The sequence below is a fragment of the Protopterus annectens genome, chromosome 10.part0 (assembly GCF_019279795.1).
Source record: "Protopterus annectens isolate FY-2018-M chromosome 10.part0, PAN1.0, whole genome shotgun sequence".
Classification (NCBI taxonomy): Eukaryota; Metazoa; Chordata; order Ceratodontiformes; family Protopteridae; genus Protopterus; species Protopterus annectens.
Genome location: NC_056744.1, coordinates 1288220591 through 1288247937, shown reverse-complemented (window position 1 = coordinate 1288247937; position 27347 = coordinate 1288220591). Strand labels below are relative to the sequence as shown.

Here is a 27347-nt window from a genome sequence, read left to right as displayed (position 1 = left end):
TCCTGCAGGCCCTTACTGCTCCTCCCTTGAGCCTGCAGCTTCTGCTGATTTAAAATTCCTTTCCTGGAAGACTGTCTTTCTGGTAGCTATCACTTCAGCCAGAAGGGTGTCTGAGCTTCAGGCTCTTTGTGTCAAACCGCCTTACCTTTCTTTCTTCCCTGATAGGGTGTGCCTCAGGACCAATCCATCTTTTCTTCCGAAGGTCTCTTCTGAATCCAATATTAACCAGTCAATCAATTTGCCTGTCTTTTTCCCAAATATTCAAACAAAGGGAATACAAATTGCATTCATTGGATGTTCATAGACAATTACGTTTTTATATTAACAGGACAGCTGGCCACAGGAAATCAGATCAGCTGTTCGTTTCCTTTGCTAAATTTGCTCTGGGTAAAGCAGTGTCTAAAGTCACTCTGTCTAAATGGATTGCTAATTGCATATTGCAGGCATATGACACTTCAGGCAGACCTGCTCCTAAGAGGGTTACGGCTCATTCTACTAGGGCAGTTTCTACGTCAGCCGCCTTTAAGTCCCGTGTTTCGTTGGATGATATCTGCGCGGCAGCTACTTGGGCCTCGCCTCATACTTTTATTTCTCATTACAAGGTGGATGTTGTTTCTAGAGGAAGAGCATCCTTTGGCTCAGCGGTGCTCCGGAACATCCTTCCATGATGGCCGCCCAAGATTCAGGTAGCTAGGGACTCTGTCCCACAGGTTGCAGACGAATGAAGTCTTCCTACTTCAGATTTAGAAGTTATGTACTCACCATAACGTTCCATCTGAGTAGGTGACTTCATTCGGATGCAACCATCCCCCTGACCTTTATAGAGCGAGTATTTATGCTGTTTTAGTATACTGTGGTCAGTATTTGAGGCAAACTCAATCTGAGGTCAGTCAGGGCGTGGCAAGGGGTTATGGGTAAGAGGGAGGAGCTAGGAGCTCGGAGCCTAAGCTTTTGAATTGCCGGCTCGGATCCGAGGTCGGATCCGATACCCACAGGTTGCATCCGAATGAAGTCACCTACTCAGATGGAACGTTATGGTGAGTACATAACTTCTAATTCATTGCCTCCAGCAATAATGTTAAGTTGCCTCTTCCATCTATTTCTATTTCTGAACCTGAGAGGTTCAGACCGTTGTCACTCCCGTAGCCATGAACAAACAAGTCAACCACCAAGAACAAAAAACTGATGTGAAAAACAAGAAAAACGGCTCAGGAAAAATGCCAGCATCCACAAACAAGTATTTAATAAAATCAATGTCCTTTAAAAAACAATGTTGTGATGGAAAAAAGTCCAAAATAAGCCAAAAAACAAGAATCAACAAATCCAAGTTTAAAGCGCTTTTCGTCTGTTAATATAAACAGACTTCTTCAGACAAATGCACTCTGTAAGTCAAAGGAAATTTAAATGCAGCACAAGTAGTCACATGACAGATGTTACTTAAAGTTAACTCTTTCAGAGTCAGAGCAGTGCTGACTTGCTTTTCACCTTTTAAAGAGAAAGACAATATGCAAAAATCAAGAAAACCTAACAAGTAATTTGAGTTAAACACAGTGGTTCAATGTGTTTCATGCATTGAATTCTAGTTATTTTACACTCTACTTCTCAAAAGCGAGAAGTGTATATGTGTATTACTACAAACCAGGATGTTGTATCAACGAACATTAACATATAAAAACATACAAATGCTAATGTTGAATGTGTTGTCAGTGCCTGTATGTGAAGTACTGAACAGGGCTACAGTTATGTCCCAGATGTATAATAAATCTAAATATTAAAAGGGTGCCCATACGTGTAACGCTATTGCACTACAGTCCCCCCCCCCCAAACAACAACAATGTATTAAACCGTGTGTACGGTATGTATTTAATAACCTGTCCTGTCAGAACAGGGTTAGACACGCCAGCATTCCATTCCCCCATTCCCTCCCCACCCGTCCCTGCATCTCTTGTGCATAGATTGGCTGCTGTCAGTCTTTCCCTTTAGCAACAAATTTTTTCAAACTGTTGGGTATTAATACTGACTCATCTCATGAGGGTTACATTTGGCATTGAGTACACATAACCTTCTTTCAGGGGAATTCCTCCCTACCCCTGAATGAAATAGATTTTTTCATTCAGGTAATTCAGTTCATGCTTACTCTAGGAGTGATGCTGCCAGTGCCTTTAGACCAGAGGGAGGAAGGTTTCTACTCCAGAATGTTTCTGGTTTCAAAGAACGAATTTTCCTGGAGACCAGTTTTTGATCATTCCTTTCTGAGATGGTTTTTTAAAGAACTAAAATTTAAAATTTTGACCCTTCATAGTCAGTTACCAGTCATATTTCTTCAGAGTTTTATGGTACCATTAGACCTACAAGATTCTTATCACATTCCTGTAGCCACTGGCTTCGGACAATTTCTCAGATTCAGAGTCGGCTTATCATTTCTCTGCTTTACCTTTTGCGGTAGCAACAGCTCCTAGGGTGTTTGCAAAACTTCTAGTTCTAGGGCTAGGGATAGGATATGCACTACCAGGCATTTAAATTTTTCCTTAATTTAGATGACTTGCTGATCTTTCAGAGTCTTTGTCCAGATGCCAGGAGTACTTAACATGGGTTTCTACATTCCTTACTAATCTGGGCTTCCAAATAATTGTTCATAAATCATCTTTGACTCCATCACATAGGATTGTGTTTTTACACTGCCTTTGCGATATGTCTTGTCAAAGATAATCTTACAACAGGAAAGGGTGAATTTGTATCTGGAAACTTTCCTGATTGTCCCCAATTAGTGTGAGACGTCAGCTGGAAAATGTCTCAGGATTCTAGAGTTCATGGCTTCTGTGGTTCTCATGATTCCTCTTACCAGGTTATACATGTAGAAAATGCAATGGTTTAAGAAAAAAAAAAGTAAGACATCTTAATTTTTGCTTGGTGGAGCAGTTTCTCTGGCGTAGACGTGTGAGGCCTATGGGACAGTTCAGACATACCCAAGTACATAAATGTTTAAGAGATTTTGGCTGTGATCATGCTATAAAATCACTTCATGACCTTTGGTCTCTGGGGCCATTACAGGTGATTACAGACAGTATCACAGTGATGTGGTGCATAAACAGTGGAGAACCAGTTCTTACCCCATATGCAGGCTGGCTGTGATGGCCTGGGAGTTAGCTCTGTAACATAGTATAACCCTCCAAGCATCTTGCATACCATCAGATCAAAATGCAGGGGTAGACAAACTCAGCAGGACCAGGACAGCCCCTCACAAATGAAAATCAAATTGGGGGGTCTTCCAGGAATGAACCAGTTGTGTGGAACGCCTCAGATAGATCCTTTTTTTGTCCTCTTTGAAAATAAACAATTAAGTAAATTCTGCAGAAGGACTCCTTATAGGTAGACCTGGAAAACTCCATGGATTTTCATTCTCATGGTTGAAAATGTTCCTGTAGTTACTTCCACCCTTTCCACTGACATCGAGTCATTTTGAAGATTTAGAAGAACTCCAAAACGTTATTGTGGTGATTCTGTTATGGCCCAGGCAACATTACATCTCCCTTCTTATGGAATTAGTCGGGAGGAATTACCGTGAGCCACCTCTCAGATTGAATCTACGCACATAAGACAGGAGGGGTTTAATATACCTCCATCTCAAACTACTTCACTTGACTGCCTGGATGATTCCATTCTAATTCTTTTAGGCAGTTTTTTCATAAGATGTGCAGCAGGTACTAAAGGAGGCAAGAAAGCCAACTACTAGGAAGTCTTTATTTTAACCTGTGGAGATTTTCTAGTCGATGCCTCACCTATAACCAGGGCCCTAGCCAGGATTATTACTACTGGTTCTCAAACGTTTACGTGAGCTACTATTCTATGACCTGTTTACTCGTTTGGCAAGGGGTATTTGTCAGCCATTTTAGCATGACTGCCCAAGGATCCTCCTCTTCTTTTCAGACTTTGCACAAGCTTTTCTGTAAAGTTATTTTTCTGTTTTTTTAATAAGGTCACGTGTTATTCAGGTGACAGTCAATTTCCCCTGCAAAAGATCTCAATCATTTCTGTTTTTAACCAGCTATTCTGACTGTTTTTGGTTTATTTATTTATTTTTGGGTAGACTAACTGAGTATCTGGGTTGCAACCATTCATGATGGATTAGCCCTGTTGCTTTTCCATATATAATATATAGAGTTGTCTGTTGAAAAAAATCCCTGCATATGTTCTTACTGCATATATGCTTTCTAACTGACCTTGCTGCATATATGTTTTCTGACTTCACCTTGAATCTAACCATCAGTGTCCCTCCTCTCTTTCAGAATATGAATGACAGGGAGAAGAGATTCTGTTTACTTTGGTCATGCTTTTGCAAGTCTGATATTCTCATTTCAGATTAATTCCTTTAGGAAAGCAATACTGCTGTGGAATTCATAGTATGAGACTGTATTAATTCACACAGTGGGTTGTTCCTTTATGAGACTGTGTTAGTTCAGACAGTAGGTTGTTCCTTACTATAACTTTTCTTGTTATTTTCATTATGGTAAAAAAAATGCAGGAAAGATTAAGGCATGTTCTAATAGAGCCTAGTTTTCTTTGATGGCATATTGGAAAGGAGTGGACTCCAGAAGCAATCTAGAGGCAAATATACAATCCTTTGTGCATACATTTATAAAGCATTACATACTGGAATAATTTTCCAGGTCTAGGACTGGCGTTGCTAGGACCATTCATCAGGTGATCCTGGACACTTATCCTTCCTCCTCCCAGGTTGTACAAGATTTTGTAATCAGCCCAAATAGCCAAAGTCTACTGCAGCAGTGAGAATAATGAATGTCGTACAGTTGTGTAAGCTATAACAGTAGAAGTTTGAATTTCTCACTGCTGCATGCTCACCCTTCATCCTCCTCCTCCCACCGTATATAGTTAGTTGTTTGGATAAAATGTTATATGTTTATATCTTTTTGGGGTTTCATGATGAGTAAGTTTTCTGCTTTTGTTTGTGCATGTAGGGGGGAGGCAAGTGCTTTTTGAAGACTTGTCGGTTGCTGTCTCTTGGGCAGGATACAACCAAATAGCCAAAGGCTACTGCAGCAGTAAGGAATTCAGGCATCTACTGTTATGGTAAGTGCAACTTGTACAACTATATTTTGTCCAGCCCAAAGGAGTAAATCATTGTTTGAGTCTTAAAAAAAGAAAGTGTGTAAAGTTTCTTTTATAATGAGTATTAGTGCTATTGCAGTGACAAACTATGTGTGCAGTTAATGTATTTATTTTTGAGTTGGGAGGGAGGCATGTATTATTCCAAAGAAAATAAAGAGATCAAGTTCACTTGAGGCAATATTAGATAAAATACGTAAAGTGACACAAAAAAAATAAGAGAAACAGACTAAAAAGGGCCCATTTGTAACAGAAAGACAAAGAAAGTACATAAACAGAATACGAAATGAGCTTTACTGTGGCACAGTTTGACTTATCATTCTGAAATGTTAATGAAAGAAAACACAGGATAAGATACTAACTTCTATTTGTAATAGTAATGCAGTAATGATAATATTACAAGACAGCGGTAGCGTTGTTGCCTCACAGCAAGAGGTTCTCCTGTTCGATTCACAGCTGGAGTGCCTTCTGTGTGGAGTCTGCATGTCCTCCCCGCGGTCGGGTGGCCTCCGAAAGACATGCGTGAACGGGCGTGCCTTCGCTGAAGGTTGGGCGTCGTCGGGCTGGCAACTCTACACCATACAAATCTACTGCTAATCATTAATGGACTGGAGTTCCGCTGTGGCGACCCCAAACCGGGAAAAGCCGAAAAGACAAACAACAACAAGATGCACACGAGTCATAAAGAACATGAAAGTTTTGTAAAGGAGTGTTTATTTGCTGAAATAGAAGGACAGCCTTAATATTTAAGGGTATCAGAACACAGGATAAGATACTAACTTCTATTTGTAATAGTAATGCAGTAATGATAATATTATAAGACGTACATTTGAGTCATAAAGAACATGAAAGTTTTGTAAAGGAGTGTTTATTTGCTGAAATATAAAGACAGTCTTAATAGAATCAGAATAAAGATTGGGTAACAAATTAAAGATAGACAGGAAAAGATATATAGTGGCTGATTTTGCACCAAAAGTAATGAAATGAGATTGATGACCTTTATTTAAGGTTGTATGGTAGTGGCTTGAGATTGAAACACTGTACGAAATACAGAAGACATCTCTGGAGGATATAATCCCAGGAGATGGCAAATAAGAAAATGTGAATGTTATTTGCTCATTGATGTAATGAAAATTAATACAGAATGAAATGGAATATTTGCACGTTTTTCAGTGAAGTATGGTTTTCAGATTAGATAGATGTTGCGTGTCAAAAGAACATCGTAACATAGTGTGAACCATGAAAACACATTCTGTGATAGTGTCAGACCATGCAGCTATACTGATTAAAATATGGGCAATAACGACCTGCTGCTTTCCCCCTTGCAGTCTGTCAAAGCTCAGAATTCCTCCCATTGCCTGCCTGCGAGGATGAAGAACTAATCACCTGGCAGGACCAGGAGGACATCCTTTCATACTCATGGACAGCACCCTTTCAGTTTTCTTGTGCCATAGTTCGAGAAAGAACTCTTGGGATATTGCTTCTCTCAAACTGGGTGACATCAGCTGGAGAGCCCAGATAAGAAACTCCTTTTGGGTTTTATTTCCTCTCTCTCCTTTTCTATCAGTGCTTGAATAGTGTATTCTGTTGCTTTGATTGCTTTTTTCTTTTTAGAAATTTTGCATATACTTATAGGTTCATAGGTAGGTTCATAGGTAGGTACTAGGCTATCGGCCCAAGGGCCTACGTAAGCCTAGCCAGCAAGGTTCCATAGCTTACGCCACCCAGGAGGTTCCATAGCTTACGCCACCCAGGAAAGTTATTTTCCTGTGCCACTGTCCAGCAGAGACACAGAAGTGATCCCCAGGGTGTATTTCCTATTTCCCATATACTCATCAAGATTTTTCTTGAAGAGTGCTGATGAAGAACTTTGCTTGACATAGATGGGTAGCTTGTTCCAGAGTATAGGAAGTCTCTGGGACAGGAATCTATCCCTCCAGCATGCCCTGTTTATTGTGGTGACAAAGTTTAGGTCCCTAGAGTGTGTAGCTCGGAGGGATTGGGATTTCTTTAGGTGTAGCATGCCCAACAGCTCTGGGTTTGACATAGCTTTATATGTTAGGCAGAGATCACCTCGGAGTAGGCGATATGCTACGGAGTAAAGCAGGAGTTTTTTGAGGCGGCCCGTGTAAGTCATTTGTTTGAGGCCAGTAATCCTCTTTGTGAGGTACTTCTGTGGCCTTTCCAGCTGCTGCAGATGTCTTGTGAGGTAAATTCCAAAAAGGCGTTGTACTCTATAATGGGTCTAATGAGTGACGAGTAGAGGGGAACAATGAGCTCTTTTTTCCTGGATGGAGAACCCTTTTATTATGAGGTGTGTCACGTAGAAGGACTTCCTGACTACTCTGGCGATGTGACTATCAAAGGAGAGACTACTGTCCACCTGGGTCCCAAGGTTTCTTATCACGCATTCGGTGTTGAGTAGATTGCTGCCTATGTGGTAGTTCATGGGTACAGAGTCTTTACCAAAGGGGATGACACTGCACGTTTTGGCATTGTGCTTGAGGCCATGGCTCTGACACCAGGCATCTGTTTCAGTGAGGTCCTTCTGTAGGATGCCCACATCATTTGGGGACTTGACTATGGCTCCTAGTTTGCAGTCATCTGCAAACTTCGTTAGCCAGAGGCCTTCTGTGTTAGCCCGTACTTCAGAGAAGTAGATACCAAACAGGAGAGGTCCCAGGACGGAACCCTGTGCTACTCCACTTGTCACTGCTTTGAGGTCAGATTTGGAGTCTGCAACTTTTACAGTGTGGGTTCTGTCAGTGAGCCAGTTGGCAACCCATCTTGTGACGTAGGGATTTATACCTAGGTTAGTGAGTTTAGCTATAATTCCAGAATGGGGGATGGTGTCAAAAGCCTTGGCGAGGTCAAGATAGGCTGTGTGAACCACCTTACCCTAATCCACGGCTTTGGTGACTGCCTCAAAGAAGTCAATAGGTTCAAGAGGCATGATTTGCCTTTCACAAACCTGAACTGGGTGGGATCCAGAGTTTGGAGGTTACCAATGTCTTTGTGTATGAGTTCCATAATGATACATTCCATGGCCTTGCAGACCAGGCTAGTCAGGCTAATAATAGTAATAAACTTCTGTTTTCACTTTGACTAACACAGTAAGGCCTGTTGATTAAAAGCTTCATTTGGGAGTTTGGATATGAAAACTTGCTGATATTGAATTTTTTCCTTTGGGGATATGATTGATTGAGGTGATTGAGTATGATTATGGCATTTTAATCTTTTATTTTTTTTGTTTACTTAAATTGAGATTTTAGTGCGATTTCGTATGTTAAACATTTCTGGCAGAAATTTTTCACCTGTTTATGATTTATTTCTTGTCTAAGTTAGTTTTAGGTTGTATCAATTCATTGGATTGAGACTAACTTTTACACTATCAGGGCACTCTTTTGCATATATTTTGTGCTTTGAGCGGTGTTACTAAAAACACTGTTATTTTCTCAGTGCAGTGTTTAGAATATTATCCCTACAGAAAAAAGTCTTTAGATTAGAGGGAGAATACTGGAATTTGTCCAGTAATGGTATGACTGCATCCGGTATTTGATAATGAGCATGATTATTTTTTTATCCCCTGACATGATGGACTTAGACCCTTCACCACCACCACAATCTTCCCCATTTGACCTAAAAAAATTAAAGTAAATAAAAATATATGTCTTGTGATGTTGTTAACAGAGAGTAGTCTTTCTGGGGTACATAAATAACAAGCGTTTGGCTTTTCTGCCTGAAGACAAGGTACTGTCATGTAATTCTTCCAGGGGAATATCACCTTGGTGAGAGAATTCTGAAATATTTTTTGACTGCTGACTTTTACCAGTTTTACCACTGGCCCATCTTCACATGAGAAATATTTAGTAGAATGTCTGAAATTGTTGGAGGCAGAATCTTAGTTGCTGGTGCTGCTCATCAGACAAGAAATACAGTGGTGTCGCGATCACTTAAGTATCAATCCAGGGCTTCCTTTCTCCCACCAGTGCCAGTGCAATCTGTCCAGTAGAGGTTCTTCTGCCTGTGGAGCTGGTCAGTGGGGATACAAGTTCTAGCCTCTTAGGGACCCAAAGATGCATGAAAGCACATCAGTATCTAGGAGACGTTGGCAGTGTTTCACACCTTATTTATTTATTTATTTATTGCATTTGTTTACTGGGATAAGTCCACTGGGCCTAAAAGAGCCCATTTTCAGTGGAGGCCCGGGGAGAAAAGCTCCAACGAGATACAGAAAAAATATAAACATTAATTAGTACAGAAGCAGAAACAGTGTTACAGATAGTAAATATAGTAACATATACAGAATATATACATAAAAGCAGGAATCTAGTTTGTTTGATTACAGCAATATATACAGAAAACATACATTAAAGCAGAATTCAATGAATTCAGTCAGATTGGTATAAACAGAGATCAGGACTCTTGAGTCCTCTTCTGGTAGTTATGGACATAACCACAGTGATATGGTACCTCAACAATCTGATTGGGGGGTTTAACCTCTCTGCCAATCGGCAGTGATAGCCTAGGAGTGGGCTTCTCAATATTTTCTCTGTCTTCAGGCCTCTGACATCCTGTCAGAGCAGAACATTGTGGCAGACAGACTGAGCAGATCCTAGGCAGATTTGCATGAGTGGAAGCTCAAGGCAGTGGTGTTTCAGGATTTAGTCCAGATGTGGGGAACACCTCTAATAGATCTGTTTGCCTCCTTTCAAAACAAATGGCTGGAGAAACTCTGTTCCAGACACCATTGCAGCCATGCTTGGATGATAGACACATACTTGTTCCTGGGATAGGAATGTTCCTCTGCATTTCCACCCTTTCCACTGATTCACAAGGTACTTTTGAAAGTTCAGAGAGAAATGCCAAAGATCATTGTGGTGATCTGCTACTGGCCCATGCAGGCTTTGTTCTCACTGTTTATGGTATTGGCCAAGGGCAATTACCTCAAACTTCCTCACACAATGGACCTGCTTGCACAGTCTTGGGAGTGACTGGTACACCCCTTTTGTAGAAGCTTCTATTTACAGCTTGGGTGATTATATCTCGACTCCATTTGGGCACTTCTTTGTTGAAGATGTGCAGCAGTGCAGCAGATGTTAGAGGCCAGAACACCTGCTATTAAAAAATCTTATTTTTGCTAATGGGGAAGTTTTCTAAGTGGTGCCTAAATGGAAACAGAGACTCCATTGTGGTCACTATCCCTCTGGTCTTGAAATATTGGTGTGAGCTACATCAGGATCTCTTAGAGTATGTGTCCATTAAGGTGAATTTGGTGGCCATCTTTGTTTGTCTGCCAATGGATCCCACTCTTTCTTTCTTCTTTTTTGATAGTATTGTTCATGAAGTGAGTATTACATATGAGAACCCCTCACAAGCAAAGTTATCCTTTGTGGTATCTCATCTATGTTCTTGAAAAATGTACTTTGCCACCTTTTGAACCAGCAGCTGACACTCACTGTAAGTTCTTAATGTGGAAAACAGTTTTGCATATTGCTCTGACATCTGCAAGGTGAGTTTCTGAGCTGCAAGGTCTCATGGTGCCTCCAGGGATAGGGTTGGGTTACCCACTTATTATCCTTTTTCAGCCAGAAAGTGGTTTCATTCTTCACTTTCTATCATTCTAATCTCCTTGTAGTCTTTCTGGAACCTAAGTATAAGGGATGGACGCTAATTTATACTGGAGTACTACTTGACAGAAGAAAGCCCTTTAGGAAGGCCAGAAGGCTTTTTACCTCCTTTTTTGGGGCAAAGAAAAGTTAACCTGTTTCTAAGCAATTCATTACATATGGATTGCCCTTTGATAATATTTGTTGTTACACCCACCATGGTGAAGTGAATCCAAGCAAGGTAAAGGTGCTTTTCACAGGAACTTTTCCTCATCTGTGACATTTTGGAAAGGAGTGGACTCAAGAAGTATTCTAGAGGCAGAAACGTGGTCCTCTGTCCTCACCTTCATGAAGCAGTGCAAACTGGATGCTTTTCTAGATCAGTGCAAGCTTCATGAGTACTGTACTCCACGTGTTCCTGGATCCTTATCCTTTCTCCTTCCAGTTTGGTTAAACTTTGAGAATCTACCCATATGCCAGTAAGGCATTGTGTTTGTTGAACATAGTACAGTTGCATAAGTTCCAATTACCAGCAACAGTAGATGCTTATAAAACATGCTGCCTTATTGGCAGTTTCCTCCCACCATCCCCCTTTCTGTTGAATGTATATAGTTAGTTGTAGGAGTTGCTATTGAGCTTGGTTCGGCACCCTTTTGTTTGGGTGTGTGTGTGGGGGGGGGGCAATTTGCAATACTTGTGTTTCATCTGCTCCTCCTTTTCAACCTTAGAAAACTGAAAGGGTGCTGTCTGTAAGTGTGAAGGGCTGTCCTAGTCCTGCCTGGTGATTGGTTCTTCACTGTCAGAGACGGGCAGTGGGAGAAATTCTGAGCTTTGACAGAGGCCACTACTACCCATATGCCAGTAAACCTGGAAGATAATCTAACCTCTGTATAGCGGTATTCTTGTTAAATTGGTAAAAAATGTGTACTAAAGAGGAGAAAGTTTGTTTTATTTTATTTATCCTTTGTTGAATGGTCTAGTCCTACTAGCTAGTAACCTCTCTTCAGGGGAGACCCAAGCTGGTATTAAAACTGCTAGGGAAAAATTTGGCCAGGGCAACAGGGAACTTCCCCTACTCTTTTCAGTTAGGTGATGTGGGATCTTTTACATACACCTGAGCTACCACCATCTTGAGTATTTGGGACCTCAGTTTAACATCTCATCCAAAGAGCACCCCCCCATGCTGCACCTGCAGTGACTCCAGGAATTACAGGCCCATCAACCTTGGCAAACCTCATTTGCGAATCCTTGGAACATCATACAACCAAGACTGTGACATCAAAAATCTCATTTGGTGTTTGAAGGTGGGTATTGCCAAGGCACAAATGGTCACAATAATCAACTGCCTTCAGTTTTCTATGGTTCTATGAGTGAAGGCAAGAAAAAAAAAAAACTTTTCTGTTGAGGACAGTGCTAAAGGGGAAAAAAATGAGAAGTTATGTACCTACCAATAACGTTCCATGTTAGTTGTCTTCTCTCGCCTTCTTTCTTGCTGGATGGGTTCGGAGCCGATCCTCGGCCGACTCAGCCTATAGTAAAGCTCGAGAGCTAATTTTACCGGCTCGAGGCAACCCTATATCCCATGATGCTAGGCGGTAACTACCCAGATCTCGTTTGGTAGCTGAAAAAAAATAGCCAATTTAGTCTGCCAACTCAGGAGGAGAAGGAGAAAGGAGAAACTCCCCAAATGTCACTGTCTGAAGCAGTAGCTACCCCAGGGCAACCTGTTTGGGCTTAAAATAGTGCAAGGTAAGGCCCCTTAGAAGAAGGGGAAATCCTTTCGGTCTGTCCAGGCTAGGGGGATGGTGGGCGGGACGCAAGAAAGAAGGCGAGAGAAGACAACTAACATGGAACGTTATGGTAGGTACATAACTTCTCAATGTTAAGTTGTCAATCTTGCCTTCATTCTTGCTGGATGGGACCGCGTCCCTAGCACCTTCAGCCTGGGTGGCTCATTGGAATAGACTCTTGAGAACGGTGGAACCAAAATTTGCTCTGTTTATGGAGGCCATGTCCAATTTGTAATGTGTAACGAAAGTATGAGGAGAGGCCCATGTGGCTGCCGCACAGATAGTGTCTATTGGTAATCTAGCTTGAAAGGCTGTTGATGTAGCAAACGCTCTGGTTGAATGGGCTCTTGGCCTAGAAGGCAATTCTTTACCTCTGAGTTGATAAATACAGGTAATCACGGAAGACAGCCACCTAGACGGGGTTACTTTGGATACCGGAAGGCCCTTTTTACTTTCTGCATAAGATAAAAAGAGTTGATCAGATTGCCTAATTTGTTTAGTTCTGTCCAGATAGTAGCGGAGCTGACGATGAATGTCCAGGCAATGCAGTTTTTGCTCCGCCCTGTTTGAATGATTAGGGAAGAAAACTGGAAGATCAATAGATTGATTTAAATTTGTCTGGGAAGCCACCTTGGGTAAAAAAGACGGGTTAGTTCTAAGAGAAACTCTGTCTTTGTGGAAAACTAAATAAGGAGGACGAATGCAAAGGGCATGAAGTTCAGATACTCTCCTAGCAGATGTAATGGCGACTAGGAAGAGCGTCTTCTAGGAAAGTAACTTCAAAGAACAGGAAGCCGCAGGTTCAAAGGGAGGGAGAATCAAGGATAAGTTTAAATCCCACTGTGGTGGGGGTTCTTTGATTGGGGGCTTGAGTAAAAAGATACCTCTGAGGAATGCTTTGCAAAGCTTATGGGACATGATGCTGGAGTCCGACAGGCCTATGTGAAAATTTGAAATGGCTGCTAACTGAACTTTTACTGTGGAGGATGAAGATCCTGAATGAAAAATTTCAGCTAGGAAATCTAAAACCGAGTGTATTGGAGCAGTGAAGGGATCTATATTCCTAGCCCTTGCCCAGAAGGAAAACGCTGCCATTTACTAGCATAGATCCTTCTGGTGGAAGACTTAAGGGAAGCTACGATAATATCACGGACAGAATTTGAGATCATGGAAAGCCTGGCTAGGGACAGAAGTGGAGCAACCAAGCTGTGAGGTTGAGAGATTGGAGGGATTGGTGCAGCTGCCCTGACTGATGGGCCAAAAGATCTGGCACTGGATCCAGATGCCAAGGCTGCTCCAAAAGGTAACGATGCAGGAACGGGAACCATATCTGTCGAGGCCAATAAGGGGCAATGAGAATCATCTTGGCTCTCAATGCGGTAGCTTTCTGAATTATCTGTGTGATTAATGGGAAGAGGGGAAAGGCGTATAGAAGTCCCCGAGGCCAATCGTGGACTAGAGCGTCTCTGGGGGGATGGCCTGGAAGGGGGAAGAGAGTGAAGAGGTCGAGGCACCTGCTGTCTTGTGGTGTTGCAAAAAGATTTCAAGGAAACCCCCACTTCCGAAAAATTTCCTCTGTCACAGATTGCTTGCGAGACCACTCGTGGGGCATGAGAATAGCTCTGCTCAGCCTGTCCGCTATGATGTTGGACTTCCCGGGGATATGCGTTGCTATCAGAAACCCCTGAGAAGAGATCGCCCATTGCCAAAGTCTGAGTGCTTCTCGACACAGGGGATAGGACTTGGTTTTGCCCTGTTTGTTGCTATACCACACTACGGACATATTGTCCGTTTGAATTGCAATAGTCCCCAGGGGAAGAGAGTCTTGGAGGGCTTGCAACGTTAAAAGCACTGCTCTCATCTCCAGGACGTTTATGTGCAAGTGGCATTTGAAAGGTTGCCTTGTGCCATGGACTGTCCTGCCCTGAAAATGCCCCCCCCCCACCCGATCAGGGAGGCGTCCGATGTGACCGTGGCGACCGGGGGGGGGGGGAATAAATGGTCTGCCTTGAAGGACTTGAGGGGAGACCATCCACCAAGACAGATGTTTCTTGCAAGATAGAGTGATTAAAATCTTGTGTGTCATAGGAAGCTGTTGAAAGGACCACTGGGAGAAAAGCATCCACTGGAGGAGCCGCATGTAAAAGCAGGCAAGGGGAAGTAGCGTGATGGCTGCCGCCATGAGACCTAACACTTTCAGAACATACTTGGCCTGAATTCTGTTGCTCTGAAGGAGAACGTGAACATGATTTTGAATATCTAAGACCCTCTGCTCTGTTAACTTTGCTGAGAGCTGTACGGTGTCCAAGGTGGTGCCTATGAAGGTAATAGACTGACAAGGCGACAAGGCAGACTTTTCGAAATTTATGGAGATACCTAGCCCTTTGCAAGTTTGGATGGTATAATCTCTGGCCAGAAGAAGCTGATGCCTGGTGGTGGCAGTAAGGAGCCAGTCGTCTAGATATGGAAAAACGTGGAATCCCTGACTTCTGAGATGAGCCGTAACCACTGCCATGCATTTGGTGAACACTCGGGGGGCTGTAGTGAGACCAAAGGGCAGGACCCTGAATTGATAGTGACTGGCCCCCAGCCGGAAGCGGAGAAACGTTCTGGAGTGCCTGTGTATCTTGATGTGATAGTACGCATCCTGAAGATCCACTGAGCACATCCAATTGTCCTTGCCCAGAAGGGGTAGAATGGACTGTAGCGTGACCATCCGGAACCTTGTTCTTTTTACAAACTTGTTTAGTTTGCTGAGATCCAATATTGGCCTCCAGTCCCCTGTTTTTTTTGGTACCAAAAAGAACTTTGAGTAGACTCCGGATCCTAGTTGGTCTGCTGGGACTGGCTGGCTGGCTCTCTTTGTTAGCAGCTTTGATATTTCTAGTGCTGCTTGTTCCCTTAGACTGGGTGGAACGTCTGGGAGGGACCCTTTTTGGAGAGTTGGGGTTTGGATAAAGGGGATTTTGTAACCCTCGGATATAATCGACTGCACCCATTTGTCTTGAGTGAGGGAAAGCCAGGCTTGTGGGTACAGTGATCTTCCCCCGACTGCCTCCGAAGGAGGACAGTCGGGCAGCACCTCAGGGATGTTGGAAGGGTTTGTCAGAAAGAGGTTCTCTGCTACCCTGATTCTGCGGACCTCCTCTGCCTCTTGGACGGCATCTGTTGTTGTTGTTCCCCCCTCTGCCAATAGGGGGGAAACTGACCTCTTGCGTCAGGCGTGACTCCTTGTGATTTGCGGAACCACATTTTCCACCCTTTTGACCCTTAGGATATGGTCTCGATGGGGTTGAAAAATGGACTCCTACGGCAGAAAGAGTCTTGCCATCTTGTTCGCATCTGGTCAAGGTATCTTTCACTTGAGGTCCAAACAACGCTGAGCCATCAAAGGGGAAGTTAGTGAAGGATGCCTTGAAGGGGTCTGCGAAGTTGCAAAGCCGCATCCAGGCGCCTTAAAGCCACACCTGTGCCTGCGGCCCTACTCGCTCCATCGGCTGCATAGGAAATAAGCCGCATGGAGGAGTTAACAATGGAATTCAGGGTTCCTTGCTGCGAGTTGATTTTTTTCCTGAGACCCCAGCAGCTGATGGATCCTGTAGAACCTCACCCAGTTCTTTGAGAATATCTCTTTGAAGACGGGTGAAGTGGCATAAGTAATTCAGTGACCGCATGGCAAAGGTCGCTGACGAGAACATCCGCTTGCCGTACCTATTCATAGACCTAGAATCCTTATTAGGCGGATGGATAGGTACTGAAGGATCAGCCAGTTCCTTCTTGGTGGCTGCAGCCACCACCATGGCATCAACTGGGACACCCTTAGTTAAAAATTGCTTATCCAAAGGGGCTGTGATAAATTTGGAAGGCCTCCGTGGGGTGGGTTCCATCGAATCAGGGGCCGTCCATAAGGGGGTCGAAGGGCGGAGACACCCAGGAGGTGGAAGGGTGAGAACCAAATGCCTCTAGGTAAACCGACTCGTCCTCGGAAGGATTAAGGGTAGACCAGTTCCCCCTCTGTTTGAGGATTTCAAGGATGTCAGAAAAGGAGACATCCTCAGAGGGGGACCTTGGGGACCCTTCAGACTCATCCAAGTCAGTATCAGATGTGATGGACTCAGGGGAGTCCACATGCTTCCTCTTACATGTCCTCTTACGCGGGGGTTCACCTGATGGATCAGGAGAAGCCCCGGAAGAGGAGGATATTCCCAGCGGGGAAACCTGAGGCGTTGGATCTCTATAGCCGGGGGCGAGAGAGTGGGCAGAGACCTCAGCAGGCACTACAGTGGGAGGAGCTGATGGAGCTGACCGTAGAGCAGGCACTGGGGCCAGTACGCTCCTCATGACCTCGAAGGCGCCCCTATCAGGCAGGGCAGAGGGCTCCCGCTCCGAAGAACTAGGAACCCCAGCTGGCACCGACAGGGACGGCTCCGAAGCCGATGTTGGGGCCGAACTCACCAGCGCCGACGCTCCAAGAGGGAGAACGGGGCGGACAAGGGTCCGATGCCACTTGCCCCCTCAGAGCCGGCGAGGAAGTCCAAGCTCCCGGATCCCTCCAAGGAAGGCACCATGAACGAGATCGGAACAGACGAAGGAGCCGAAGGGGAAGGTATCGGCTCCGACGTCACAACGGTCGCGGCTCCGAGAAGCTCTGGCTCCGAACTCAGGGGTAGAGTCGAAGGAGGAATCGTAGGTTGTATGGATGTAGCCACTGTCTGATGAGACGGGCTATGAAGCATTTGGGCCAGTGCCTGAGACTTTAACAGTCTGCTGATCACCCTCTCAAGGTCATGGTCGGAAAGCCTGGAAGACAGAGAGGAATGGCTCCGCTCCGAGAGTAAAGGCGATCTCGGAGCCGAATGAATAGATTCCAGAGATGGAAATCTAGACCTCTTACGTGTGGAGGATACCGAGACTGGTGGAGCCGATGGAGCCGTAGACACGTCGGCTCCAGCCGGAGCCGACTGTGAAGACTGAGTCTTGGAGGCATCGTCTCCAGCCGGAGCCGATGCAGGAAGCTGCGATATAGACGTATCGGCTCCAGCCGGAGCCGATCGTTTCGCAGAAGGTGAGCCACCAGCCGAAGGCTTAGAGCACGGAACCGACGGTTTGGATGGCTTTGAAGGCTTCCCCGGCAAAGACTTAGCCGGCGAACCTTCGGGCTTTAATAAGCCCCTCAAAATCAACTTATTCCTGCGCTCCTGCAAGACTCTTGGGCTGAATGCATGGCACACAGAACAAGAGTCCTGCAAGTGCAGGGGTCCCAGGCAGTAAACACAAGAAGTGTGACCGTCTGTCAGTGACATCTTCTGACAGCAAGAGTCACACTTCTTGAAGCCTGAGACCTTCGTGTCTTTCATCATAATGCTGTCGAAAAAAAAAAGTCAAGATTCTGAAAGTTAGAATCTACACACACACACTCAAACAGACGAGGAATATACAATTAGTAAAAACCACACACACAGCTAAGAATCCCTGGATGGGACTGAGAAAAAAACGGAAGGGCCTAAGGCCTAACCTAGGGTGGGGAGTATAACTTGGGATAAGGGATTAAACAGAGGGACTAAATGGGAAAAAGGGTAGCAATAAGGATAAAACTAGCCTTTTAGACAAAAAAGTGGGAATCTAAGAGAGAAAAACTAGAAATTTTCTTAAATTTCTTACTGACCTGTGGAGCCGGTAAAAAGAGCACCTCGCTAGCGAAAGCGGCAAATGAGATCTGGGTAGTTACCACCTAGCATCATGGGATATAGGGTTGCCTCGAGCCGGTAAAATTAGCTCTCGAGCTTTAGTATAGGCCGAGTCGGAGCCAAGGATCGGCTCCGAACCCATCCAGCAAGAATGAAGGCGAGATTGACAACTTAACATCTACTGGTTAGTGTTCCAGAAAAATGTTCAGTCACTGTCTTTTCTGTTGTACCTGAGGTTTGTTTGAATGGTACCATCATTGTCTGCTTTGAGGTTGTTGCTTTTAAAAGAGGAGATCCAGGACCAGTTGTAAAATCCCAGGAAACGGCATACCTTTTTCTAAAATTGATCATTTCCAATAATTAAGTATAAAAGAAATTCCATCATTCCCATCTTTAAATTGCTCTGTCTGACTATTGCAAACATACCCCCCAGCAAGAAATCTTTTTTGCTTCTTTTCAGAAGTGCCTTCACCTTTCAGAATAGCTCCTAGTCACAGAAAGATAGCTTGTAAAATTATGGAAGAAGGCTCTTGTAAAAAGTAAAGAAACAGGACAAACTATCTCTACATTGCCAGTGTTTCAGTCTGTCCAGCATTGAACATTTAGTCACAGAGGGGTATGCTTCATCCCCTTCCACCGTACCTTTCTAATTATTGTGTTTAAAAGGATTCATGAGATGAGCAGTTTTCATCTTTAATGTATGTATTCTTTGATTTGCAGTTTGAGATGGAAAATGTGCATTAATCATTACTCCAGGTTATTGATTAATTTTCAAATTGCTGACAATATGCCATCCTTTGAGCGAAGTGTTAAACAGAGATCTCATGTGGCCGAGTTGGTGGTAGCTCAGGCAAATGTAAAAGATCTAGTGCATTTACCGAAAAGAGTTGCGGTCCTTTATTACATCTTTGCATATCTGCATATTCCATTAAAATATCAAATCACCAGTAAAAAAATCAACAAAAAATGTCATTACTCATTCATCTGTTCTTATCCATAAACTTTAGCCACTATTTCTTGGAAGTCAAGATCACTTCATAACTTCCTCCCCAGCCCTTCAGCTACAGCCAAAGCTTTATTTTCTTTATAATTTCATTTTCATTCCACACCTGTAATTCTTTAGTCCCAGCATAATATTTTAAATAATTGTCATACACACTTTATCAAGACTGTCCACCATGTTTTCATCACAATCATAATAATATCCATAAATCATTTAATCCATATTAATTTTCCACCTTTTTTCCTAGAAAATTTTTTAACTTTCTTCACAACCTGCTAACCCTTGGGACAGTTAAAAAAAATATTTCAAAGTTTCTTCAATTCCATATTTCCCACATAATCTTTCTTTTGTAGCCTTAATCAGCATTGTATCTTTCACTTATTCAAAACAAATCTCCATATAAATTCCCATAACTGATTGCCATAATCTTAACTTCCACCCCAGGCTCTACCAAGGATCAACATAAGACCATTTGTGCATCTCTGTTTCGTAAACAATGCTGTCTTTCCCCAGATCTGAGATTTGTAATTTCCAGTCACACTTTTTTTCCCAATATTCTTGGTCTTCCCCTTCCTCAACCAGTCTGCCTTTTTTGTTTGATTTGATCCATGTCCATACTTTTACATATCTACTTTTCAGAACTTTACTTAACATTTTTCCTTTTTCTTTGTTAACCAGATTTACCAAAAACAAATGCAGTGAAGACAGACTTGACTATTGGATGTAAGATATTTACCCTCCCCCATTAAACAAACTGTCCCTTTTAATCAGATTTAATTTAGAACCTCAAATTAAAGGAAAAACAAACTGTAAAAGTTCTTTTTACAAACTACTGGAAAAGAAAATACTCCTGGTAAATAGCTCAGCTTACTTTTTGCCACCTTATTTACTAAATACTCCTCCTTTCTAAAACTTAAAGAAAAACCCTTTAACTTACTGTTCCCAGATTACTTCCGAAATAACTTTCCCACTGTATTAAAGCAATGTCATAATTTCCAAAAGTAACATCTAAAATTTCTCTCTTTTCTAGAAAAATAAATATTAGCCCGCTTCTTAATGTCCTTTATGCCTTTTCACTTTTCTCTATTCATGTTTAATCCAGCATTATCTTATGTTGTATTTCTCAACTGCATACAAAAGTTCTGTCATCTAGTTATTATTTCCTGTAGTTAAAACAGTTATCTACATAAGTTATTATTAGTGGCATTCTGTATTCCTATACTCGTATGGACAATATTTACATTTTAGCACCACATTCTCCAACTCTGTATTCAATACCAATGAATACAGAGTAGGACTCATAGGGCAGCCATGCCTCAAATGTCTTTGTCTTTTTATCCTATTACTTAACAATCCATTTAGTGTTGCACTAACTGTACTTTTTTCTCATAAGCACTTTGAAGGAAATTAATTAGTTCACTGCAGACCTCGAGCATCTAAAATTCTCCACGTTTGACAATAATTCACATCACACTTCATCTGACCCTTCATAAAGAACAGAGTTTGCTACCTCCTTTATTGTAATCAACATTTACTTTAACCTGCCTTTTTCATCCCATAAATTCTTTCATTACGTGCATTTTTTAATTTTTTTCCAGTGCAACTTACATGATTTTCATAAGAATTTTATAGTCCCTGTTATCCATAGAAATGGGTTTTCAATTTTCTGCCATATTCCAGTTTCCTTTCTCCCATATCAACATAACACATCCTTCATAGTTTTCCAAATTGCTAAAAATCTTCATTTTCCATTCATTCAGTACCTTCAAAAACAAAAGCTTTTGCTGTACACTCATTTTTTTTATATTATTTCATCCTCACCTAAAGCAGCTTTATCATTAACTGTTACATTCCATATAATGAAAAGTCCTTAACCAGTTTGAGTATCATTTTCACTAATATTTTTGCATTCCACTTCTCCTTATTAAAAAAACTGTTTTACTTCTGTCATTAATTGTACTGGATTTTGTGTCATACCACATTTCTTTGAATAAGTTCCATTATTATAATTTCCTTTCTTTTAAATGACTTTCCTAAAAATTGAGAAACCTCTTTTTTCCTTATTTTAAATATATTTGCCTCATTATTAGTTTAGCTGCTATTCTCTTATTTTCTTCATAAATGTAAACTTCATTTAAAAAATATATGCACTCTGCTCCAAAAATTATGCATCTCATAAACCCTTTTACCATACTCTTTCATCTTTTGGTCTAAATAAACAGTAACCATTTGAAATGTTGGGGTCTGATACTGATTTGCTGAAAGAATGGACTTCCATATACTAAGTCTGAGATGCCATTTCTTGGAATATTCACTTTTTCTCCAAGGTATGGCAATCACAGAGTTTCATTAGGGAGCCAAATAGCCCTTCTCTTGTAATCCGTATACTTATTAAAAGCACCCACCATTCTACTGTGGAATTGTAAAAAAGTAACACTTTTATAATCTTTCATAAAATAGTATCAGAGTTTCCTTTAAGCCAAACTGTTCACCTCCTGTGTTCTTCCCTGAACCCAAAACGAGGGAGAAAGGCTGCTTGAAAGCAGCAGCTTGGTTCTCTGTACATACTTTTACAAAGCGCTACTAGCTACATTCCTTTCCGGGTATAAGACAGGCTTGGCTAGGACCATTCCCCAGGGGTTTCTGGACATTTCTCCATCCATCTCCCAGTTGTTTTAAACTATGGTAGTCTACCCAAATAGCTTAAACTGCTGAACATAGTACAGTTGTGTAAGTAAGCTCACCAGAATAGTAGATGTTTAAATTACCAATGCTGCAGTATTCCCTCCCTCAATTCCCCATTGTTTTTAGTGTGTTTATTATACCAGGGTGTGCACATTTGTTTTTGTTGTTCCTAGTAGTAATCTCTCAGGACTTTGCTTCACCTTCTCATTTGGCAGGGAAGCTCTGAAGGGCTTGATAACCAAACCAGTCTTTTAGTCTGTTCAGCTCAAGCTAACTAATAGTTTGGGAGCTTAGAAGGTGCCCTGAAGCTTTGGAAGCTAGATGGCTGTTATATCCTGTGTAGGATATAACTATAGCATAGGCTACTACAGCACTGATCATTTGAACATCTGCACACCGTTTTCCATTTTTAGTACAACAAAACATTTCCTTTCCTCTGTCCAAACTTCCCCATTGTGTTTTTGTATCCATCCCATTAGTGCAACAATAAACTCCAGACTTTCAGCAAATCATTTTATCAAAATCATTCCAAATTTGGATCATGATCTTTTTGTTTAGTTGCAAATTTTGAGATTGAAGTAATATGTATTCCACTGGAGAGAATTTGCCGTCTGTTTACATTGCTTCATAATCGGTTAAAACCCAAGAAAAAGTCCAAAAATAATGTTATAGAAAGATTCTTTCCCCAAAAGAATAAATGCATGAACATCACTTTCTTTAAACCTAACAGTAAAATGTGTCCCAAATGTCATACCTACAAAAGGTAAGTCAGTTTTAGGATTACTGTTATGTTTGTTTTTTAACTTTTCCTTTTTACATCCTCTGTATGCACTCTTCCACTTTAACCCAGTGCTATATTTGATTTCTTCTCTGCTAAAGAAATACTTACTTTCTTCTGCAAGTAATGCCTCCTTCACTCTTTCTGCACCACCAGATACTGTGCTATTGTCCTCCAAAATAATTTTTTCCCATCATGTCCATAATATCCCCCCACAAAATGGCATAATCCATTGCATGCTCTTCTTGTTGAATCAATCCACACAGTTGTTCATTCAGTAATCCACCCAACTACAACATGGTAATTCCAGTACTGGAATTCTCCACCTAATTCCAGTCTCTGACATTTTCCCTCCTCATTTAGTTGCTTTGAAAAAACTACTATAGCTCCAAGCTGCTGTTCTCTTCTGCCATCTTCCAGAGCTGTCTGCACCGGAAATAGAAATAATAGAGGAAGTTCCCCAGCGTCCTGACCAAGTTTCTCATAATAGTATAAATACCACCTGAGGTGTACCCTGAAAAGTGTGACTAACGTGGTCAAAAAAAGAATAGATAAATAGATTGATAACTGTCAACAGCACTAGCAAGTAGGGTAGTAGTACACCACACAGACCCTTCTGCTGGCCCTACAGTTGTAATTTATCAAGTAGTCCTTTCAGCATAGAAACTGTTGTGCTTAATTTATTGTTTAATTTATTCATGCTTTAACTGGATAAGTGAAATGGCCATCATGTACGCTAGCTAACTAAGTTGCTCACTAAACTAAACTAAGCTGCTTTACATCTTCTGTGAGTAGTGGCACCATTTTTTTAATCCTTTTTTTGTAATCGGAGCAATTCTGCTAACATAGAGGAAGGCTTGTGGTAAGTAGTGAATTTTAGTATTGATGTGATAAGCTGCATTTCCATTTGGCATTTAGGTGAATTGTTTAATTTGTTTTAAAAGTAGAGTATAGTGCATTAGACAAACTGTTTTAAAAATTGTCAGTCCATACAGAAACAAGATGGCAGGAAAAACGATGGCTCATACAGAAGTCTTGAAGCAGTTGTTGCTCGGCTTGAAAAGAAAAATGGGACAAACTTCATTTGTAATACAGATGACACACTAATGGAAACATCTGAATGTAGCCCCAATGACAGTCATGATGTTGCCGTAGTTCCCCGGATAATGTATGAGGAGCTACTAAGGAATTATCAACAGCAGCAACAAGACATGCGACACCTTCAACAGGAACTTGAAAGGACAAGGCGACAGCTTGTTCAGCAAGCAAAAAAACTGAAAGAATATGGGTCTTTGGTTTCTGAAGTTAGAGAATTACGAGACTTGAACAGGCGGCTTCAGGATATGCTGCTCCTAAGGCTAGGCAGTGGTAAGTAGTGGGGTAAATGAAATATAGTGTATCAGAACACATTTTTTCTTCTTATGATTGTATTGGACTAGCACTTGATAATATTGATGGCTGGCTCAGAAGGCCTTGTAACCCCTGTAAACTTGATGATGAATAATGGAAAGCAGCAGTCTTTTTAGGTAGCAATTTTCAAACATCATAATTTGTGTACAGCGCAAAAACAGTTCATTTCAAAAACCGAAATTAAGAGTAAGCCAGTAGTGCCATATTAGCTGCTTTGGAACTAATTCATACAGATAAATTTCTGCCACTGTGTAGCATATTTTAACAAGCCTGTATTAAAAGGTTTAGGGATTTAGTTAATGCTTACACCATGTGTTTCCTTGACAGATTGCTGTTGTAAAATGAAGTCATTTTTTGATAATCTGCTTTGATATTAATTTTATTGTTACAATGCCCCTCTGCACTTAGTCCACATCTGTGTTTCTGAGGCATCCTTCAGCATTTTTGTAGTATGTGTGCTATTTATCAGAGTTGGTGGAAGAGATGCATTTAAAGTCTTGCACTGTCTAGGATAGGCTTACTCTTTAAGATGGGCGACAGATTATGGAACCTGGACTTTAAGGAAGGACTGAACATATATTTCTAAAATCTAGGTAGTGAATGAAAACAAGTGAGTGTGTGTGTGTGTGTGTGTGTGTGTGTGTGTGTGTGTGTGTGTGTGTGTGTGTGTGTGTGTGTGTGTGTGTGAGAGAGAGAATAGGTGCACACACACACACACACACACACACACATGCAGATATGTGCAACATAGCACTGTTTGTTTATTTATTTGACATTTGTTTACCTGGAAAGTACGAAAGTGCCCATTTTCTGTGGAGTTTCCAGAGAGAATAGCTCCACAATCACAATTTTTCAAAAAGTCATATTACACTACAAAATATAGGAGTAAAGAATGTTATGAGAAAAGCATAGAACATATGTTTCATAGTAGAGTGCACTGAAAAACAATAACATGAGTTGGAGAAAATATGTGAGGAAAAATTCATTAGCCATATTATTTGTTACATAGATCAGTATGGGATAAATGAGACCTGAGACAATTCTAATAAGAGATTAAAAATTTCATGATTAAAGATAGTAAGGGGCACTTGAGTGGTGTCTGTATGAGAGAGTGTTCATATTTTGGTTATAGAAGGAAGAAGGATGGCGGGAAAAGTAGATTATAACAAGAGCAGGGAAGGGTGTTTTCAGATAGCTTAGGTGACTAGGTAGGAAAGAAAAAGAGGTAAAGGAAAGGTCTGCAGAGAGGGAAAGTGGATATGGTAAGGTAGTGGGGAAAACAAAAGAAAGGACTGGAGTAGGAGGTTGAAGACGGTTATGAGGTGTGACTTAAATGGTTAGTGAAGTATAGTGAGTAAATTCAGTCAGGTTTGGCACAGGAGCAGGTCCATGATTTTGTAAAGTATTCTTTTGGGGATCATTTAAAGATGGGAAGGTAGAACTAGTTCTGGTGGTTAGAGGTAGAGAGTCCTGTTTTATTCAGAGAGAGTATGACTATAGGCTTTGTCCAGGGAATTTGGTTTATTTATGGTGAGAAGTTGTTTTTCTTCTGATCTGAGTTTTCTCTTAGGGAAATGTACATTGATTACAGGGATAGGAGCTAGGCAGGCTAATGGTTTATGTGTGATCTTATGTATTGTTATAAGTTGACTGTAGGAGAGGTGGAGGGGGGAGTCTCAGTCAGCTAAGGGTATACAGAGCTTTACAGTGATGGCTAAAGGAGGATGAATTAGTTCACAGGTTGGTACTAGGCTATCTGCCCTAGGGCCTATACAAGCCTAGCCATAACAATTCCCTGGCTATTTCTTCCCACGCCATTTACTTCCCTGGACCCCTGTCTAGCAGGGTGACTGACGTGATCCCCAGGGAGAATTTTCCTTCTCCCATCCAATCATCAAGGTTTCTTTTGAAGAGGGCCAAAGAGGTGCTCTGCTTGACCTGTATCTATTGTATCATGTAGTCTATTCCAGAGTCTGGGGAGTCTCTGGGTCAGGAATCTATCCCTCCAGCATGTTTTGTTTATTGTGATGACAAGGTTTAGATCCCTGGAGCGTGTGGCTCTGAGGGATTGGGATTTCTTTAAGTGTAGCGTGTCCAAAAGCTCTGGGTTTGACATGACCTTGTATGTTAAGCAGAGATCGCCTCTGAGCAGACGATATGCGACAGAGTATAGCTGGAGTTTTTTCTTAGGGGGTCAGCATAGGGCATCTGCTTTAGGCCTCTGATTCTTTTAGTGAGGTATTTCTGCGGCCTTTCCAGTTGTTGCAGATGTCTTGAGAGGTACATACCAAATGGGACGTTGTATTCTATAATGGGTCTAATGAGGGATGAGTACAGTGGGACAATGACCTTCTTTTTTCTGGATGAAAAGCCCTTAGTGATGAGGTGTGCCACATAGAAGGATTTCCTGACTGTTGTGGCGATGTGGTTATTGAAGGTGAGACCACTGTCCACCTGTGTCCCTAAGTCCCTTATCACACTTTCGGTGTTTAGTGTACTTCCACCTATGTGTTAATTCACGGGTACATGTTTTTTCACAAAGGGGATAACAGTACATTTCTTGGCATTGAGCTTGAGCCCATGGCTCTTGCACCAAGCATCTGTTTCTGTAACGCCCTTTTGTAGAGTATTCACATCATTTGAGGATTCAATAATGGCTCCCAGTTTGCAGTCATCTGCAAACTTTGTTAGCCAGAGTCCCTTAGTGTTGGCCTGTACATCAGAGAAGTAGATGCCAAACAAGTGAGGTTCCAGGACTGAACCCTGAGGTACTCAACTTGTCACTTGTCTGAAGCCTGATTTGGAGTCGGCTACTTTTACAGTGTGGGTTCTGTCAGTAAGCCAGTTGGCAACCCATCGAGTGACATAGGGATTAATGCCCAGCGTAGTAAGTTTATCTATGACTCCAGAGTGGGGGATGGTGTCAAAATCCTTGGTGAGGTCCAGATAGGCTGTGTGGACTGCCTTACCCTCGTCCACGGCTCAGGAGACTGATTCGAAGAAGTCAGTCAGTTTCAGGAGACAAGATCGGCCCTTCACGAACCCAAACTGGGTGGGGTCCAGTGTTTTAAGGTTGCCAATGTCTTTGTTTATAAGTTCCATGATAATACTCGGCTAGCAGCAAGCAAATAAATCCAAAACAAAATAAAAATGCTGTGTCCGTATGAAGGTAAAATCAACCAAGTTTATTCCAAAGCCAATAGTAAGTGCTTTCGTCTCCTCAATCGGAGACTTCTTCAGACTAAGGCTTCACACTTGTTG

General features: G+C 41.9%; 1 protein-coding gene across 2 annotated transcripts in view; it reads left to right on the top strand.

Moving 5' to 3' along the window:
• Positions 1 to 27347, top strand: part of BEND5 (BEN domain containing 5) — a 639378-nt gene that overhangs the window by 153233 nt on the left and 458798 nt on the right. For both annotated transcript variants that reach the window (XM_044085979.1, XM_044085980.1), the window contains exon 3: positions 23663 to 24044. In XM_044085979.1, coding sequence (XP_043941914.1) covers positions 23663 to 24044 — 382 coding nt within the window. The remainder of the gene's footprint in view (positions 1 to 23662; positions 24045 to 27347) is intronic.